At 46.1% G+C, this 21,744-nt stretch overlaps 1 protein-coding gene across 4 annotated transcripts in view; it reads left to right on the top strand.

Moving 5' to 3' along the window:
- VCL (vinculin) overlaps positions 1 to 21,744 on the top strand; it is a 342,221-nt gene that overhangs the window by 140,850 nt on the left and 179,627 nt on the right. For all 4 annotated transcript variants that reach the window (XM_086921833.1, XM_086921831.1, XM_086921832.1 and 1 more), the window contains exons 5-6: positions 531 to 653; positions 11,320 to 11,480. In XM_086921833.1, the coding sequence (XP_086777959.1) occupies positions 531 to 653; positions 11,320 to 11,480 (284 nt within the window). The remainder of the gene's footprint in view (positions 1 to 530; positions 654 to 11,319; positions 11,481 to 21,744) is intronic.

Raw genomic sequence — 21,744 nt, 5'->3', positions numbered from 1 at the left:
TGACTCGGCTTCTATGAATGGCAAGGTAGACTGCAGCGATGGACTGAATGAGCTAATGTGATGGTCATAGGTAGGATTTTTGATAGCTACGGTGTAGGCAGTTGGGATAATGTGTGAGGGGAGCTTGGGTAGTGTGTGAGGGTCTGGCTTTGTGAGTGAGTAGTGAAGGATTAAGAGAATTGCCTTTGGTTGCAGGGTGCCATGGTTATAATGAAAGAATGATGCAAAAAGAAAGTTGGTAGATACTTGCCAATGTGCTTCGAGTGATGTTGTGACTAGACTGAGCAAGGGGATGGAAACAGGGCTGAGAGACCAGGAGACAGTGTGCTTGCGGCGAAAATGGCCTTGTGAAGGTGACTAAGAGCCTGGGTAGGGGGCTGATGAGATGGCAGAGGGTGATGTGGCCTAATAGAAGTGTTAGTGAGCATGGGACCTGAGACTGAGGTAGATTTAAGTGGGGAACTGAAGGCAAGAGCCAAATTTGAAGGTGCCTATGGCCGAGCTGAATTCTTGTCACTTTTTTAACACAGGAATGACCAAGATGGCAAAAATGATTGACGAGCGGCAGCAGGAGCTGACTCACCAGGAGCACCGTGTGATGCTGGTGAACTCCATGAACACTGTGAAGGAACTGCTCCCCGTGCTCATCTCAGGTATAGGAGCTGCAACATACACTGCTGTCTTAGATCATCTTATGTAATTCAGCACTAACCTACCCCTGCCACCACATGACCCAGCCTTACATTAATGTACTCTGCTCGTCTTTGAAATGTAAGCACTAGTTTATGGTGCTCTGAGAGTTCAGGGCTCATATCCCAGCTTTAGAGTACACTGTACCTGTGCTCATTTCTGATCTCAGTGGCGGCTCCTCCTAACCTAACGCTATCATTTTATTTTACAGTACTGAGCTGGCACAGTTTTGATTAAGGGATGGGGCTGTCAGCCAGCAGGGGTAGGAGTGGTATGTGCACTGAATTGGGCAGGACTGTTTGGCCGGCTCATTCGGGCAGGCCAAACCTTCATGCGCGATTTGCATGTCCTCCACCCAGGCTGCATTACTGCCTGGATGGAGAACATGCCCAGGCTCCCACTCCCACAATCACGACGCTGCAATCAGCAACGTTGCGATTGGCTGGGGAGCCTATGTGCTTCCTTCCTGTTCCTGTCTCATTGAAGTAAAAGGACCGGAAGAGAGGCAGTGGCCAGGTATTTCTAATTTACTTTTTTTAACCACCCCGTCCGCCCCACCACCATGGCCCCATAGCAGCCGCTGCTGATCTCAACAGTGATCTGCACAGGTCCTTGTTATCTTTGACATTCAGTGGCGGTATATAAAGCTCCTTTGTTCACACCTGCAGGTCTCCAAATCTACAGTGCGTTACTTTCTGTGCTTATCGTTAGTACGCCATCACTAATCCAGGTCTTTATTTCATTACTAAGGCGCTTGCATACAGCTCTTAAGTGACCATCACAGGTAACCCAGAACTAGCATATACTGCTCTTTTGCTACTCTTGGATACACCAGCACTAGTGTAAACTGCCCTCATTCCTTTAAATGTACCTGTTGTTGGCTGGTTGTGAGTTGCTGGGGGGTGGGGGGTGTTAAAAACCCTGGCTTATGGAATCCTTGGGATAGAATGTTGGTGCATCGCTGTGGAATGACTCTAGGACTGGAACAGTGCCGTATGTCATGCATTGCTTCATCCTACTCAAGCAGGATTTCAAGCAGGATGTAGCACACAGAGTTATCACATCACTACTGGATGATGCACAACAGTGGACCGATTGAAATGAACCTGAGTCGCTGATCCTGTAGGTTGATGGTATCAAATGCTGCTGAACAATCCATCTAGCGCCGTTACAGCAGCTAGTTGGTTTCTGCATCAGGGGTACTGCCTTAGATTGGCTTAAAAGCTTTCTAACTGACTGGACTGTGTAGGTCGAACTTGGGCTACACTTGTCCTGTGGAGTGCCCCATGGGTGAATGCTCTCTGTTATTATTCAACCTAATATGGGTCCACTTGCCCAGATGACTCCATCATTTGGCCTAATTGCCCTATGTATGCAAACGATGCGCAGATTTTAATGGCAGTGGATGGAGATTCCAGCACCAGTGCTACCACTTTACGTGACTGCCTTACAAATGTTCAACACTGGATGGCATACCATATATGAAAACAGAAAGAAGAAAAAACAGATATCCTTATCTTCGTTAGGCAGACATAGATGTGAAATGATGACTTTTGGCTTTTGTCAAAGGGACCAAAACCTACCATTGTTCATAATGTAAAAAAAATATTAGGGGGCCTTTGCTCAGATTTTACTTCATTTATTTACCGCTCTAAGATAGACTGCAACTGTAAATTGAAAAAAAGTGGGTGACCTCATCATGCTATATGCAGACGCATGCATGGTGATGCATGCACATGTACACGTCAGCATGCTGGGCCCCTAGCATCACGGGTCATATGTGGGCATGCATAATGTCACATGTACATGTCATAGCGCTTTTTTGACATTGCCAAGCAAGTATTTTATTTATTTTTGCTGAAAGAAAGCTTCTGCGAAGCCAGCAGGTCTGCATTGCTTTTAAAAGCCTAGATCGATAGGCTTTGCAAATGCTTGTGGTTTTGTAATGACCTCTGGCTGTAGCAGTTGGCTCCAAGAGATGCCACTTGGTTCCAGCCTGGTTTCGTGCTTTCTGTTATTAGACTGTACCCCTCTATTGTTTCTTGAATGCAGGAGGTCAGAAGCCGAAAAAACACCACTGTGGCTCAGCTGAGCAGGAAGGTGGGTATCTGTTTTTGGCTTCCCGGTGTCAGCATATTTGCCTCCATCGATCAGAGATTTTCCGTCGGTTTCTTAAAAGGATCACGTGGGTGTATGTAAATGCATGTATTTGCATACATGCACTTGACGCCTCGATCCATAGGCATATTTGGACATTCCCCTGTTTGGGGAATCACAATGGAAACTGTGACTCCTCTTTTGGGCCTGGCTTCATACTGGTTATCTCATCATAAGTTAGGGTACTTCAAGACCGCCTTAGAGGAGAGCAAAATGCACTCATGCTGCCCAGTTCCACTCTTTGTCATGTGGACATAAAAGCCTGGGATGTGAATGAAGGAGTAGATGGATACCCCATCATTGGCGCTAATCATACCTCTTTTTGAAGGCCCTGGAAAAAGCCCTGGGAAGACACTGCAGTGTCTATCCACAAACAGAAAGCCAAAAGTGTGTTGGATGCCCTAGCTGCCAAATCATTGACTGGCACCTTAGCCAAACCAGGTACAGGGCCATTTGAAGTGCCCTTTACTTCATGCTTTAGTAACTAGAACAGATTCGATGTTCACCTCACAGTGAAATTCCAGGTAACACCCTCCCTCACCACAAGGAGAAAGCAAGAAAAAGTTTCCAAAAATATTTTGCAGCAGGAGCCACGTTTGAGGAACAGATGAAGTTACCCGTTTCCCAGGATATTGCTACATTTTACAAGAATGAGTGCAAGGCTGGCTTCCCACATTCCCATCTGAAAGGTCTTTGCCTAAAGCCTGTGAAAAAAAAGGTCTTTGCTCTTCTTTCATGATTCACCTTTCTCCTTCCGGACTTACAAACAGCGTTTTAAGACTTCCTTGTGGAAGTGTCAAGTTTTTGAAATCGTAGAGCTTTAGAGTAGAGTTTGACAAACTCTTCATAAGGAACATTCAGCCTGGTGACATGGGTACTCGTTCCTTCAGCTTTTTAGGTGGGTGACAAATTCTTCAAACATACAACTTCCCGTCTCATCTGGCAAGATCAGAACCACCCCCCCCATCCCCCCTGCCACCCAGGAGTGTTCCACAAATCGAAACGCAAAAATGGTGTGGGTTCTCTCCACTTGTATCAGTGGGCTCTTTCGTCCCTACCTATTTTGCCTCCAGACATATTTGCAACTGTTCTCATTTTGCATAGACATGACCGTTGTTTCCTTGGGAAATGCATTTCTACTTGATGTTATGATCCATTATTATGGTTAACCATACAGAAGAAATCGATTTTGTTTCTCAGACCTGATTCATATCATACTGGAGTCTTTTCTCTTGCTTCTGAATGAATTTGACCCAACAGGTTGTGATTTGTTCATTTTGCTTGCTCTTTACTGTTAAAGTTTGCCCCCAGTTACGTTGGAACTAAAACTACTTCCATCCTTGACTTACATTGTATCTTGATCTGAGCCCAGTCCCCTACCTAATACCATCTGTTTTCTTTCATACACCATTAAGTTTACTGCTTGCAGCATAAAACCTGGTGTTCTATGTAGTTTCTCCTATGCTTAACCTTCGTAGTATAGATGATGTTAAGTACCAAACATGACACCAGTCCATCATTTTCATCCTTTTCTGGACTGCTAAATCTCTGATTATTCACATATATTCAGTGTATGGCACCATTCTGATAACTGACTTGTGGGCCTCTCTCAAATCCTTCTCCTCCTGACAAGATCTTAAATTTGCAGGTAGAAACCTTGCCAATATCCATAGCACGCCCCCATTGTATCCATTCATCATCAAGCGGGTTCTCTTTCTGCCTAAAACAGAACCCTCTTCAAACTTCTCACTCTAGTAAATCAAGCAAAGCTTGATCTATCCCCCAACTGCCTTGTAAAACCTAAGCTGCTATACTCCTACTCCTTTTTTAAAACTCTGCCTATCAGTATATCTTCGGTTCACTTCTTGCCACTCTGTTTATCACTCAGATTCACATCCTTTTACCTTTTTAAAATCTGGGCAAGTTGAAGAGAGTTAAATAACAGAAGAGTACATCGGGACCACAGAGCACATTTTCGAGCCATGAGTACAGGGGATAGGAGTCAAGGAATTGAGGTTTCAACCTATGGGCAAACAAATGGGGGGGTTTGGGGCGGTGCGCTGGATGTCGGAATAGTATAATTTACTACTCCAACTCCAGTCGGTGCTACAGTAGGGGAGATATTGTATTTTAAATCCAACACCTTCTGGCTCCTGGAGAAAGTCTTTGTTCTGACTTGCAGGGAAATGGCATGCGTTGTAACAATGTGGTCGTTGTAACAACTGTGTTGGAATGGCATGCAGGGTTTCGGTTCCGGGGTAAACTATGTTTATCAATTAGGTGTTGTACCTGTGTCTGTAAAGCAGCCGTTACAGTTTTTTTTCTTTTTGGTAGACTATGGTTCCTGGAGTATACAGCAGAGGAAACTGAGTGGCACTCTAGGTGAAACAATATCAGAGTGGGGGTAGGACTGTGGTGGCAACTTAGGCACTTTCTAGGGTTTATGCACTCAATAGGGTCCTTAGAGTATCAACTCAACTACCGCTTCTGGATTTTCTGCGGTGGCCAGTGATGACACATTTATTACATTTCCAAGATAGGGATGTTATTTCATGGAAAACTTGAGTACTGGGGCAAATGAGAGTTGAGGACAACTCTGTCATCTTTCAGCTTTACAAAGTTTCAGTAAAGCAAAATAGAGCATCCTTCCTGAAAGTCGGCAAGCACCTGTACAAGTCAGGACCTTTGCTGCTGTTCCCTGCAAAACAAAGTGGTGGAAAAAGCCTTATGAGCTAAAACCTATTTCTTCGCCGAACCCTAGGTGGGTTGGGTCTGAATTGAACTGTATGAAGCGGGGAAAGACCATCAACAGTTGAATTTCCAGCCCCCAAAGCTGCAGAGGTGCTGCAATGTAAAATGCCCCACACACAGCCAAGCCAGAACTGAGAGAGCAGCAGTCTTCAAAGCAGTAAACACTTTGCCGCGTGGCGAATCACCAACTAGTGAGCGAACGCTCATTCTTGTGGACCCCAGCACTGGCTCGGGTTTTGACTGCTCCTTGGGTGAAGATTCTGAGCTCCCCACTGTGATTCGCAGAACTGCAGATGGCCTACGTGACCCCCCCGATATAGGAGAATGCACTGGTCCTACGCCCCTATTGAGGGGAGGGGACCAATGGCAATAATTCATATTTACATATCTGAAAAGGAGATGGCACGCTGTCACTGTGGAGGTGAACTATGACAGTTGTGGTCACTGCCTTAAATTCTTCCTCTGAAACTGGGGAGAGGACTTCTTGTTTAATTAGGTTTGAGTGGACAAAAGGCAGTTATGATACTGTCCCGGGAGTTTGGGGTAGTTTGATTTCGGTCATGGGTATTAAGCCTTAACAAAAAGTTTGGAAGTCGATAAAGGATACAGTACAAGAGTTCCTCATCCCACATTGGGCCCTGTGAAGACATGAGGCTGGGGATATAGCTTGTGGCTTGTGATGACCAAAACAAACAAGCTTTAATGTCTAGCTCAAACAGATAAACTTTCTTAACATGGAATATCGGGAGCATGGTGTCAATTGCTAATGGGTTTAAGATGCATTCTTCCATCACAAGGAGGGGGCCCCAAGCACTCTTCCTTCAAAAGACACCTCTCACTAAATTAGAAATTATGACATTGCAAAGCAGATGGCAAGGCCATTTGTCTGCCACTGGTTATTCCTCCACTCTCCATAGAGCTCAGATACTGGGAGTCACCTGGGGTCAATTTACTGCACCTGACTAGAGAAGGTAAGCTTGACCTAATGAAGTGCAGACTGGATGGAGCCGACGTGATATTCAGGGGCGGCTCCTCCACTATGGTGGAGGAGCGTCGCCCCACTGTTTTTAATCAGTGCACTGCAAAGTAAAGGAAAATAAAATAATAAGTTATTATCATTTTATGTGTCCTGCTACTTTGTAGGTTGGCGGGGTGCTCTTCTCTCAGGGCAGGGGAGAAGTGGTTTGCCCACTCCTAAGTGTGCAATGTCTGTTTAGTCAGCCCTCTTGGGCCGCCCAAACCAGTCATGAGCACTTTCCCCGTTCTGCATGCAGGCTGAATTACAGCCTGTGTGGAGAATAAGCCCAGGCCCCAATTCCCTGTTTGAGCATCGAACCAGGACGCTCAAAACCAATCACAATTCTACATTGCAGTATTGTATTTGGTCAGGGGAGCCTTGCTTCCTGTCCCGAGATGAGAGCAGGAGCAAGAGGAGAGACTTGGAGCCTTGTCTGTCTGCCACTGGTGATATTGGGGAGCATATGCACCTAATTCATAACAATAGAACCACCTTTGTATAGATAGAATTCTATCTTGTCTGGTGCTGCTATTTCAGCATTCTGGTAGAGTTTTAGTACTCAAAGAAAGTCTTTCTACAGGTGCACTATAGCTCTTAGTCCATTCCTCACCTATGTTATCGGTTCCCCTATTTGCTCGAATCTGGTCAGCCGTGAAGGTGTCTGCCCAGCCTGAACTTTCTGTGTGAACTTGTCATGTATTCTATGTAATTGAGGCGTCTCAGTTTCTCAGGTAGAACAGCATCATTCTTCCTTTTTAGGTCTCTCCAGAGCCAGTGCGCATGCGCTGCTCTGCGAGGCATTAAGTAAGGGCTTTTAAGCTCTGAACACACGCTTGTGCATGAGCATCACTTGGCGCCACCACAGCATCACTCGGCACCACCACAGCATCACTCGGCGCCTCCACAGCATCACTCAGTGTCACCACAGCATCACTCGGCGCCACCACAGCATCACTCGGCGCCACCACGGCATCACTCGGCGCCACCACGGCATCACTCGGCGCCACCACGGCATCACTCGGCGCCACCACGGCATCACTCGGCGCCACCACGGCATCACTCGGCGCCACCACGGCATCACTCGGCGCCACCACGGCATCACTCGGCGCCACCACGGCATCACTCGGCGCCACCACGGCATCACTCGGCGCCACCACGGCATCACTCGGCGCCACCACGGCATCACTCGGCGCCACCACGGCATCACTCGGCGCCACCACGGCATCACTCGGCGCCACCACGGCATCACTCGGCGCCACCACGGCATCACTCGGCGCCACCACGGCATCACTCGGCGCCACCACGGCATCACTCGGCGCCACCACGGCATCACTCGGCGCCACCACGGCATCACTCGGCGCCACCACGGCATCACTCATCGCCACCACGGCATCACTCGGCGGCATCACTCGGCGCCACCACAGCATCACTCAGCGCCACCACGGCATCACCGCGCCACCACGGCATCACCGCGCCACCACGGCATCCTTCATCATGACCACTGCATCTCAGTGCCACATAATTACACACCACATAATTACACTCTACTCAATGCAACATAAATACACTCCACAAAATACCACTCAGTGTGACAGTTACACACCACATAATTACTCTCTACTCAATGCAACATGAATACACTCCACATACCACTCAGTACCACATAATTATACTTTACTCAATGTAACATAAATACACTCCACATAATACCACTCAGTGCCACATAATTACATGCCACATAATCACACTCTACTCAATGTAACATAAATACACTCCACATAATGCCACTCAGTGCCACGTAATAACACACCACATAATTACACTTTACTCAATTCAATATAAATACACTCCACATATTACCACTCAGTACCACATAATTACACGTCCCATAATTACACTCCACTCAATGCAACATAAATACACTCCACATAATACCACTCCGTAACACATACTCACACGTTACAGTTACGATATTACCACTCATTGCCACATAATTACACACACGTAAGCATCACGTAAACCTCACCTAAGCATCACGTCCGTCTGCCCTCGGAATCTGGCATCTGTTGATTCTCCCCTAGTGTCCGTCCACTGCTCGTGTTCTAATTAAATAACTGTTTTCCAACCTCCACTCTCCGTTATTTATGTCTCGCTCCCCCATAACAAAAAAAATTATAACAAACAAGCATGAGCACATGCAGGAAGAAGTTGCCAGCAGTGCAACTACAATCAAGACTAGAAGACATTTTTTATGTTAAAATCATTTTTTAATCGGGTTGTTCAACTGTATATAATGTTGTCTTGGTTTGTATAAAAATAACAAAAATGCTTAACACTTTTTATTATAACTTTTCAGCATGATGCACAGCAGCCACAAAGCTCTACAACTTAGCCAAAAGTTCTGGCTAAACACACAAGGTCCCAAAGGCGAGACCTATTGGCTATGCCAATGCTTGTTACTAGTACTGTCTGGTGTAGGGAGGGATCATAAAGAGTTTCTCTACAAGCCTGGTCATCTAGCATGGCGCTATGTAGCTGGACTAGTGTTTCAACAGCCAGATGACGGGTCGCTCTGATTACTTCAAAAGGTGTTTCCATAATAGTAGGAGAGGCTACAGATCTTTTTAGTGTAAGAAGTGGACTTTGCTGTCATGATTGCAACTTTTTTTTCTTCAGACGTATGATTCGTATAAAGGTCACTTTCCCTGCTGCTACCCATGATGTATTGATACTGTATGCGAGGCAGAGTTGAATCGCAGCTGTCCATTCTTTCTCGCATGTTCATGCGTCCTTGTGTATGCATTTAGGGCCTGCACTGCTGCTGTGCTAGACTTGTTCTGCTGGGCAAGGAAGTTTACACTGTATTTGTTCAATGTGTGTCGTGGAATCTTGCGCCCCAGCTGCACTTGCTGTGCCAATTCTTTGTTTGCCTGTTAATGTTAGAAAGTATGCATTACTTCTGCGCATTTTTTACCTGTTATGTGCCTCATGTTGTGTGTTTTGTACTTGTGTGGGTGGTTTGGACTACAGATATCCATGATGCATCTTTTGTGTGCAGTAGTGTGAAGCTTGAGCAAACCTTTTTTGCAATACGAAAACAAAACTTCTCGTCTTGTCAGTTTTTGTACTGTGGCTAATTGAGGGTTCCGTGACAGTGAGCGATGACTAGAGGTTGTGGGAACATCAGAACTGGAGTTTGTAGAGGCAAAGAACGGTTGTCTTCTTTTGGGGGTGTCATGGGGGGGCCCTGAAGCTCTTTTTTCCCCATGGTGTATTGTTCAGGATTTGTATCCTCGCTTATAAATTCGATTGACCTGGCTTTTCTACTAATTCATATCTGTAATACATTAGCTTCTACATGGGTCAGTTTTGAAGAAAAAAAATTAACAAATCCACTTCTTTTTAAGGAACCAGACCCTCTTCTCTCTGGGCCAGACTCTCAAAATCTCGAGTTTTGGGCCCTTGCTCATTTGTGTTATGCTAAAGTGGTAGGGGCAGTAGAACTTAATTGTTTGTGGGCATGGATTAAGGTAACTATTTAATATATAGATCTGAAGCTATCGGGTTTGTTTGTACAACATTTTAAAACAGGCCATATTTTCACATATGTGGCCAACGATGTTACTCAGCGAGGAAAACAAAGCACTTTGATCTGCAGCGTTTGTACTTCTCAGATTGCACGCAATCTGTGGTCTAAATTTCATTTCAGTGCGTCATGACTGATGTATCGTATGTATTTAGGAGCCTAAAGTGGGTGGCATTCTCCATGATGTTGGGAGTATTAAAATCTCGTTAAAGTAGGATAACCCTAAGTTTAGTAGCAGGAAGTGTATTTTCACTAAATGTCCACATGGTTATTATTTTCTCCCAAGAACTAGAGTATGAAGTCTGGGCACTGGTTTAGTAGATGAGGTTTTAGATCACACATTTTAACATTCCCCCAACAAGTCACGTCCCAGCGCACTAACTTCTTTGGGAAAGCCAGTTGTTTCCCCTTCCCTCCTACCTCCGTCATTACCCTCTAAGCACAAAAGATGATCTTGCAGAATGTTATTTTTTTTAAGTTATTTAGTTTTATTTATATTAGCATAACTCATTCCCTTATTTAATCATTCTAATACTCATAATTATCCTTGTCTCCCGAAAAAGGGCGAAAGGTGGCAAAAAATAAAAGTCTCAGCCGCAAGTTAAGGAGGTACCCGAAGAGCCCACTAAATATGCAACAATTGCTGCACTGTATGATCAGTCTATATTTTTATTAAACTAAAAGCAAATAATTGACATCAAACGCAAACTTAGTTCTCGTGACTAATTTAGCAATGTAGAAATTCGGAGCTTTAATAAGGGCACTAAATAAATGACAACTATCTGAGCGTATCTCATTTACAAATGGTGAGCCTGTGCTATATTTTGTCTATTTACAACTCTTGAAAAATGTGTGTGTGGGATTCATGCTGCCAAGTTCTGATATGCAAGATGTTTCATGCCTGAGTCGGCCATGCTAAATTAGTGTTAGTCTCTTGTGCTGCTGTACGTTGTATTTCACACTTTGTGACAGACTTACAAAGTGCGAGCCTCATTTTCGAGTTCTTTTGCGAGGGACACTTTGTCTTCTGCTTGCAGCCAATGCTCTGGTGCATCTCCCAATAATGCCTGTTCTGATTTCATACTATTTTCTGATGCACTCATTTTGCATCTTGTAGCTATGAAGATTTTTGTGACCACAAAGAACTCAAGAAGTCAAGGAATTGAAGAAGCCTTGAAGAACCGCAACTTCACGGTTGAGAAGATGAGCTACGAGATCAATGAGATCATCCGAGTGCTGCAGCTGACCTCTTGGGACGAGGACGCCTGGGCCAACAAGGTAGAGTGTGAGGAGAAAGCTTGCAGAGGTGGGCGTAGCATTGAGGGTCCAGGATTAGTGGAGAGGGTGTACCTCCTGGAAAGAGAGAAGCCTGGGCCAACAAGGTACAGCGTGAGGAAAAAGCTTGAAGAGGTTGGGGGAGCCATTGAGGGTCTATGGTTAGTGGAGGGGGTGTACCTCATAGGAAGAGTGAAGCCTGGGCTAACAAGCTACAATGTAGGGGAGACATGGGGTGAAGAGCTCTTTATTCACGTAAGGGGAGGCCTGGGCCAACGTAGTGGAGTCCAGGGAGTCCTCCTAAGAGGTTGAAGTCTGGTCCCTCGTAGGACGTGAAAGCCCACAACAACTGGGTGGAGTGTGAAAGAGCCGCTTGTGATGGGTGAAGGTGAATCGATTGTACCTCCAGATAGAAGCATGCATGGGTCAACAAAGTGCAGTGTAGGAAGATCTGTTTGGGGTGGGTCCTGATGGATCGAGTACACCTTGACCAGTGAGGTTCAGTGTTGAGGGACAGCTGAGATGGGTGGCACTTCTTCATAGGACATAGATCCCTGGGCTAACAATACAGCAAAGGTAGGCTGCTCCAGGGAAGAGGGGCAGGGTTGAGTGGAGGTGGCAAGGGGTGGTGGGTGTTTAACTCCTTGAATAAAAGTGCCAATGTAGTAGTGTGGTGTGGTTAAACAGCTTGATAGGGGTCCTGGTGATCTAATGCAATGAGAAGCCTTTTAACAATTATACATGGTATAGGGAGGCTGCTTCTAGTGGTGGAGTGGACTTCTCTCATGAGATGACACCTCGACCAAAAAGATAGTGTGTGGAAACTGCTCTGTGAAGGTTGTGGTGGGGCGGAGTCAAGGCCACTTAAGCCAAGAAGTTAAAGTACAGAGCTCTCACGCTTAGGTGGGAGGAAAATCCATATGGAACGAGGACACCTGGCCCAGCAAGGTACAGAGTGAAGTTAGTTGAGATGAGGACACTTAGACCATTAAGATACATCTTGGGGAGACTACCCCGAAACCGTATACCTCCTTAAATGAGGATGACTGGGAAACACCCTACAATGTGGGGAGACCAGACAAAGGTACGACATTGCTCATAGGAGGATGATCCTGGGACAGCAAAGTACACATTGGTTGTAATTGTTGCAGGAGAGCACCATCTTTTCTGGAAAGACTAGAACACACTGCAAACAAGATAGTGTGGAGGGCAAGTAGTGAAGGAGTGGGGAATCGGGAATGACAGACATGCTATGGATACGCAAAGTCAACAAGATATTATGAGGATGAAGCTCCTTAGGTTACACCTTGAGGGGTGATGATAAACTACAGTGTGGGAGGTCAGCTTCTTTAGTGGCACAACATAGACAAATACATGGGCAAATCGGGTACAGAATGGGGGCGTGGACAGATCCTGGAGCAGGGGACAATAGAGACTCTTTCACAGATGAGAACTCCTGCCTGCACCAAACTGGTCCCTTGCTCGAGGTTAGATTGGCCAAAAGTAGGTCGTGGAGAGCGATGGCACTTTGAGGATTGTGAGAGGGTGGACTACAGGGGAGATTATTGGGTCCTAAGCCAACAAAATATAATAAGTATGTCACATTCCCTGAGGGGTCCTAGTCTGTGGGAGGCACCACATCAACAAATACCCCTCCCCCCAAACCAAGAAATAAAAGAATGGTTTTAGGAGGCAGATAATCATATGTGCAGATCTTGTAGAATGACAACTTCTGGGTCAGCGAGGAAGAGCATAGAAGGGCCTTCCTCAAGGAGCACCATGATGGATGAGGGGAGGTTTAGGGGTCTACTCATGGGGCCACACTGCCAGCATGAACAGTATACAGCATGTGAGCTGTTGAGTGCTCTCCGCCACATCAGACAGCAGTCTGCACTTTTGGAGTATTTATGTGATGGAAATGCCTGCTGTATGAAGGCTGTGATGGGTTTCACCTGAGCACTGCTTGGCACACATACTGCATGTGCAGAGAAGTGTAGATTGTGTGTTGGCATCAACACACTGCCAGGAATTATGGATTATCCTAGGCTAGAGCAGGGTAAACATTTGGGGCACTGCTCCTTCCTTTCACCCTTGCATGAAGCTTCTAAGCTGCTGTCAGTCTTTAGGCTGGGCATAGATATGGATTTTAGCAAATCATTTTTGTTTGCACAATAAACCGGCCTAGAATATAACAAGTTTCTCCGGTGAAATGAGAACCATGGAATATTGCCTGGATGTAGCACCCCCCACCTCCCTCATTTCCAGTAGGGTTAGGACTCTCAACAATTCATTTAATTTGGGGTCTTAAAAAACATTTTACTTTGTGCATCATTTCTTTTTTTAAATTTTAATTTACCTTTTTTGTTTCTGCCTTTCCTCTTTTTTTCCCGCTTTGCTCTCACATTCTTTGGACGCTTCTTTTATTTCCTCGTTCTGACCGCTCTGCGCATCTTTCTTTCCTTCCATTCTCCTCGTCCTCTCCTCTTTCTTCCCGTTTTTAGAAGGTAAGCCTCTCCCGTTGCCCTCATCGCCCCTCCCTGTAGCATGCTATTGAAGTTTGGATTTTCTCTGCTGTGTTTGTTTGCAGTGCAAATCTCCCACCACAGATACTATTTGTTGGCCGAGCACCAGCTACCATCCCCAGTGATCCAAAAACTGGCCCAGATCTGTCAGCCTTGTGCGTCTGTATAAGTGTGTATGTGTGTAGTTGTGGGGTTTGCATGGAATATCCATTATGTGTGTGGGAGTTTTATCAATAGTACACTGTCTGTGCATTTAATAAAAATTAGATGAATGTCCTCTTAAAAAAAAAAAAAAAAAAAAGTGAAGCCAGACCTCCTTGATATTCTACCCGGCATGTCCTTGGGCTAATGCTGCAAATCTTGTCTGCAAAGGATTCTCCTTTTCCGGTTGTTAGGGCCACCATCTATTCTGTTATGAACCTAACAACTCTTCACCTCTGCTTTGGGTTTTCTGTCCCTTCAATAAGCTTTCTGCTAACAATGTTTGTACTGGGCCTCTCCCTTTAGCCTTAGTTTGAGGTCTCTTGCCTACAACTTGCCAGTCATTTTACTTAATGTAGGTCATGTATAAACCTACTGGGATTGGAATGTATCTGCTTGAACCATGCATTTTTAATAGATTCTCATGTTTTGCATATCCAGCCACCTTGAAGTTATATCCATATTAGTCATTATCAAAGTTCAGGAATGTCTTAGAGGCATCAGATGAAGAACCGCCTGTAATCGGATCTTGATGACATTGAATGAACACTTAACTCCACCCAAATGAGTTTTTATTGTCTAATATTGTGGTCAAGAATCTGTGGGCTTAATTTTTATGTGTGTTTTTTTTTACCTCTATCAAACTATTTTTAACTACTTCCTCAAACTCTCCGTTGATGGACTCTGGGTACATATTGATATCAAGTTTTACAGGTCCAATTTGTTTACTATTTTTGATCTGTTTTGGGGTGCTTATTAATGAGAGAACTCTGATGCTTTACTCCATCTTCTCAAGGAATATGTCTAGCAGTTGAGACCATGAGGAATGTGTCCTTTGCTATCTGACTCTTCCAACTGGATGTGTACTGCTTGTAAGAACTGAAATATGAAACACATGAAGTGCAGGAAAACTGACCTACTAGAGGAGAAAACAAGGGCGCCTTCAGAAGGTCACTAAGCTATAATGTCATCAGATAATAACAAATATATTCCAGAATGATTGTAGACCTAGGATTTCCACAGCGTACCAGAAATGCTTCTAAAAAATGATTTAATTACTTCTGACTATAGCATCTATTACCTACAACAATAGGGAAAATATACATCCACTGATTGATACTGAATAATAGTATATGTGGTACGGTAGGGAGGTGTAATATTTGTATGTGCTAAATGAATTCTGTCCGTTTTTGTTTTCTTCACTGTCAAGTTGGTTCCAATTTCTTCATCTCCTTTAGAGACCTTGACTTTCAAAATTGACCATATCTTAATGCACGCTTAGGAGAAAATAGAGGAAGTATGTTATATTGTCTAGCTTTGAAGCAGGACGGCTTCACGCCAACTTTCCTCAGCATTGCTACCACTGTGAGCGATATTTCAAAACACGTCAACCAGGCAGACTGCAAAGAATGAGCAAAAACGTTAAAAGTGACTGTTTGTGGTTTCCTTTAACTCTTCTGTTGACTGCCAGCTGGATCTAAAAACCGCATGAAGTGCCTGGGCCCGGTGGAGGTTCCTATCCCCTCTGTCCAGCTGGCTACTGGCCACCGGCCTTCTAAGTAAGCAGCTGGATGCTCTCAAGAGTTGAAGATGCATTTAGCAATGACGACCATGGGTGAAACGGGATGATTGTGCCCCGGGTTTGGGGTGCTGTTGAGTGACTATTAAATTGGAACATCTGGAGGCGTCTTGGGTGTCCCTGAAAGGCCAGGAATTTCATGCCATAGTTTTTGGCGTATCAGCCACTACTGGGCACATGTCTTTCTTAATCTGTTCCCATATCGTTTTAGGCCATACTGACTTAACTACAGGATTGTTCGTTTTGATTGGGCAAAGGGGTTATCGGCAGGATATTGGGAAGCTATGGATCTGGAAAAAAGTTCATTCATGTCTTCCACATGTAGACTGTCATTTGGCACAGTGAGGAGTTACTGGAAAGGACTGGTCTGTAACCATTGGCTTCATTATTGAGACCAGTCTCCTAGACCTCAGCAAAAGCTGTGTGGCATCTGTTAACCGAGTTGTCACATAAGTGCTCTTATGTGCTTGTGTCGCCCTGCTGTACTTCCTCACATCCTGTGCTGAGCCAATTGGATGATGCATATGTGCCACACTGTACCAGCATCCTAGGACCTCGAGACTTTGCAGGGTTTGCTCACACCCACAGCTGCACGATGTTAGTCTGGTTGGCAGGGAGAGATTTTGCTAGATATTCTATGACTGATGACGGCTGGTTGTTTTGAAAAGGCTTTTAATTTAGTTACAAGCCAATCACATGTCTGCACTAGTTCACAACTCCTTATGAGTGGGGATCTCAGGCAGTCACAGCTCTTTGTCTGTATTGGCCCACCTCTCAGTCTTAGTCAAAAGAAAGCATTGATACAGTTATAGCAGCTTACTTTAGAATGAAATCTAGGTTGTTATTCATTAAATGTGGTGTTGGAGGTCTCTGGGGGACAGAGGTAGTTACTTCTGACCACCCCGGGACCCACCTCCTCCAGGAACGTTACCGAGCACTTGAGTTAGACCCTCAAAATGGATGGGAGGGTTAAGCATTTATGATCATGTACATTGAGATTCTGCCACACTACAAATGAACACAACACCAGTTGGTATATGAGGGACAGGTTCTTTATAAAACAATTATCATCTGGTCAAGTAATACACTATACATTCAGGCTAGGGATCAGGTTCACTCTGAGGTCGGACGGGACTAAGGAAGGATTTGATCTGGGGACTTCGGTAGAATGCTCCACGTACTCACAGTCCACAAGGAGGGGTAGTCATGAGTCCAGGGGCACGGGATACCCCAGGTCCAGGCCGGTTCTGGGGAACCGTGGAGAGTAGCATTACTTTCGCCGTGGGTAGGACGAAGCGTATCCGGCATACGGCTCTCAATCCCCGAGTCGCGTGATACAGAGATGTCCCCGGTGCGGGGCGCCCTGCGTACTCGGCTCTCACTCCCCGGGCCGGGTACTGCTTGTGCCTTTCGAGCTGTAGTGTGTCTCTGTGGCTGTGCGTGCGGAGGGGGCGGGGGGGTACTAGGCGTACGGCTCTCAATCCTCGAGCCGCGTGGTACTAGACGACGGGTGCGGAACGTACTGGGAGCTAGGCTCACTCCCCTCGAGACTCGTTGGTTCTGCGGTACTCCCGGTACGAACGTACGGAGGTACGGCTCGTACCTCTCGAGCGGTGTTGATTCTCTTGTGTGTTTCAGATACGGCGGTATCCGAGTACGGCTCGTACCGTACGAGCAACGTTGGTTCTCTTGGGTGTTGCGATCACGGAGGTATCGGAGTACGGCTCGTACTTTACGAGCGACATTTGTTATCTTGGGTGGTGCAGGTACGGCGGTATCCGATTACGGCTCGTACCTTACGAGCGACTTTGGTTCTCTTGGGTGGTGCAGGTACGAAGGTACCAGAGTACAGCTCGAGCCTCGACTAGGTCAGCAGGGCTCGAGCAGGGGTGAACGAAGCGTCCTTAGAGATCAGGGGAGCCGCGACCAAGTCAGCAGGGCTCAAGGGGTTCCAGCGATAAAGCGAACGTTCTTCTCCAAGCCGGATGGGCCGCGACCAAGTCAGCAAAGCTCAAGGGGTTAGGGACGGAGCGTATGTTTCTCTCTTCCAAAAGGATGAGCTGCGACGATGTCAGCAGGGCTCTCTTCTTCCAGTATTCAACTCCCCGTAGCCCAAGAGCGGCCCCAGTTATAGTCCTTTTTCCTTTGAAGGTCGAACCCTCGCAGGCGGCTTCCTGGTGCCCGGGGGCTGATTGTTGGGGCTTCCTGCCATCTGGCACTCTTATCCTTTGAAGTCTTGCTGTAGGGCTTCCAGACGCCCACCGGGGAGCGGGGCCATCCCTGGGGGAGGCAGGAGGTGTGATCGAAACTCCTCCACCCCATTCCACTTGGGAGAGGTTCGCTACCCTCAGCCGGGCATGGCGCGTTTGGTGTCTAGGTTTCTCTGGGGTGGGGGCCCTGCGTGGGGGGCTATAGAGTCAGGGCTTCTAGGGAAAGGGCGATCGCTAACCTAGGTCTTCTATCGTTTTGCCTTGGGACTAGGCTTCCTGCCACGGGGGGATTGGGGGTGCTACGCGGGGGTTGCTACTATTTCTCTGGGGTCAGGAGGGATCGGGAGGACAGAGGACAGGTTTACACTGGTGTTGGCCTCGCACGGGGCTAGCTGTCGGGGCAATGGAGGTAAGGAGCCCCTGGCCAAGGAGGCCATGTCTAACATGTGGTGTTACACGGTTCCTACGATTTTAGTAGGACTGGATTGGATCAACAAAACATAATTCAGAGACTGAGTCTTCTTATATCATCAGTAAATGTTGGTCCGGCTAGCTCACAGTATTGCATCTAAACTCCTAAACCTCCGGAGTTCTACATGGGGTCGGCAACCTCGATCATGACCGCCCTTACTCCCAAGGACTTTTTGGAAACTGATCTAACCCTTTCATGTATCACTTTTGCATGGCCAAGGTTTCACAAAGAGAAGTGACAATAATACATTTTCAAATGTTTATTGAAAAGGTAAAATCCTTGTAATTAAAACATGAACTGCTATTATTTGACAGATGAGACACATCATTATTAGAATGCTGAAACATACGACTAATTCGAAAATGTTGATTATATGTATTATTACTTCCATCTATCACTAATACCATTACACTAGCAAGAGCATTGTAGGAGTATTATTCTGCCAGACCCAGTTGGAATGACCTAACCCCATACTTTGATGTAATGTCTCAGGAAGCCAGCGTCTGTGCATTAACGAATGCACTCAGTCTTAGTGTGCAAGCCTGCACAGCTTGCCAACACAGCTACCATCCTTCTTACGATGTATGTCGAGGCCTGCGGAGCTGCATCTCATTCACTGCTGTCCGTAGCATCCATGATAACTCCAGTGTGAAGTGCCTCTTCACTGAATTCAAAATGGATGCTGTTTAAGTAATAAACCACAAGGCATTCTCTCATTCTGCTAGAGATGCAGAGAAACCGCTTTACTGAGTCTGGATAAAAGGGTTGTCTACTACGAGCACAAAAAAACCTTGACATTGCACTCTAGGAGGTGTCCCTGAAACTAACAGTACAGATTACAGAACAACAAGGTCTAACTATAATAAATGTGTGTGTCATTTTGTTGTGTTAGTGAAAATTATGTTCAAACCACCATCTTGAAAAGATGCTAAGTTAAAAGGAATACTAAAATGGAGGCACAATGAAATCCCTGTTACATTAGAAAGTGCCCTAACAAATTGCCCTGCTTTCTGATGTAGAGAAAGGGGTATGAGGCAGTGCTTTCGATAGGCTTTTAAAGTCTGAACGCCCAACCATCCATCCATACTATCCTCATATGCTTTCCAAGTACACCATCCCATCATCTGTTCTCGTATAAAGGTGCTGCCTGTACTAAGGGGTGCCTCAGTGGCTGTGCTGCGTAAACTGTAGTTGGAATTTTCCCCGAAGACCTATGTATTCTCCTTGTAGTAATATGTTACATGTCCTCCTTTTAATGATAGTTTGAGAGTGTCCCCTTATCCTCATTTTGTTGTGGCTGCCTGCCTCCTCTGCAAGATCAACTGTTTGCCCACAAGTGAAAACTGGAGAAGACCTCTCAGAAAATATTTCTGCTCCATCTCTTGTGTACAGTGTCCTGGCTCTGCTTTCCTCCTCAGTGTTGGCCTTAGTTGTGAAAAGATGCCTATCATTCACTAAAATCTGCTGTTAGAGGACTCTAAGGTGGACTCTGGTGTCTGACTGATGTCTGTTTAGGTGTGTTTGTCTCCGATTTTGGCTTGATGTCTCTGGCTGCTGCGCTTGATTCTGTTCTTTGTCTCCTCTGTGTGATGTCTGTGCTTCCTTATGTTGGCTAACGCTCCAGCTTCCAGAACTCCGAATCTCTTGTGATTTGACCTTTGCAGTTTCTCTGGTGTCGCCTATGTTTTGCCCCCTTTGTCAATTCTTGTTTGTAGTATTTTATTTGGAGTTACATGCATAGGCCTACAAAAAGGTATGTTCCTCTTTAGTGCATTCACAGTGGATTTTGATGTCTCCAGTCTTGGTGGTGGTTCCTCTGCTGTGGGTTTATGTCTTTCGTACTTAATGCCTCTCTTTCCTGTGGTTGGATCTGCACTGTCTATGTCGCCACCAGAGGCCTCTCATTTTGTTTGTCCTCTGGTGTGGCCTTGGTGTCAGTCTTTAGATATTCTCTGTGTTAGCCTGTGTTGTGGGTTAATTACATGTTCAGCTCTGCCGTGGACGTATGTTGTGTACATTGGTATGAAGCCTGTGGTGTGACCGCGCCGCACTGTGGCTGTGTTTTGAACACTACAAGTGAAAGTGCAACAGTTCGACTGTGCAGTCGTTCAGTGCAGCTCTTTCGTGAGTAAATCTCTCCTGGGTTGCCCCTCTCTGATCTTTAGTTGCCCAAGTGGTGGCCGGCACGGCTTGTGGGTGGAGTGGAGGGCACGGAGGAAGGGGTTTCACAATTTTTTTTAAAAACACTTAACTTCCGGCCGCGTCCAGTCTCTGCTTCTGCTCACATGACCAATCGCAGCATTGCAATGCAGTGTTGTCATTGGTCTGAGCGCTGTGACACGGCGCTCAGCCACGGGGTGAAGGAGTGGGCATGTTCTCCACGCAGGCTGTAATGCAGCCTGCATGGAGAACAGGGATAGTGTGCATGACTGTTTTGGCCGGCCAGAGACGGCCGATCAAACAGTCATTGCGCACTCAGGAGGGTTGTACCCTCCTCCCCTGCTCTTCAGCCCCGCCCGCCCCCTCATACAAGCTGCTGCAGCAGGAGGACAAAATAAAATGATAATAACATTACATCATTTTATTGTTAGATCTCTCCTGGCGTTAGCAGCACACATGCGCTACTTTCGCCATGCGAGGGCCTTTTGGAATCGATACGGATTCCAAAAGGATCTCGCATGGACAGAAGATGTGCACTCGGGGACTGGATGCTTCACTGGCGGCGTGACACACTGGGGACTTTTCTTTTACTCCGCAGGCAGCAAAGGTATTTTGTCATTAGCGTCCGTCCACACGTCCGTTTTGCACGATCAGCACCTGAGAAAACTACTTTCAAACCAGATAAAATGTAAGTGTGTTTGCTTGCTCTAGCGTGTGCAGATGCACGGGCACTTCAAAGGGTGAGTACGTGCTGCATAGAAATACGCAATGCACCCACCGGAACGGAACAAAGGCGCCTAAACAAGAGACGCCGAAGCCACCAGCATGCAAGTCCGCTGAATGCCGCTCGTGGCGGTGTTTGTATCTGCACCGTAGCGGCTTCCGGTCAATGTTCACTCAAATACAGTAGCTCGTGTTTATAAAAAGTGCCAATATTCCTAGAACATTAGGGCTGGAAATCACTATGACATTTGAAGACTGCGAGGAGAAATCTATGAATCCATCTGAAGCCACTTTAAGCAGCATCCTCCCAGGTGAGAGCACAGGCATATTTCATAGGTCCCTGACACATCTGGATTGATTCTTCGAATGCACTCTGTGTCATCCAGGTAGCGGTTCTCAT

This window comes from Lissotriton vulgaris, chromosome 5 (assembly GCF_964263255.1).
Source record: "Lissotriton vulgaris chromosome 5, aLisVul1.2, whole genome shotgun sequence".
Lineage (NCBI taxonomy): Eukaryota > Metazoa > Chordata > Amphibia > Caudata > Salamandridae > Lissotriton > Lissotriton vulgaris.
This window is presented reverse-complemented; position numbering and strand designations above follow the sequence as displayed.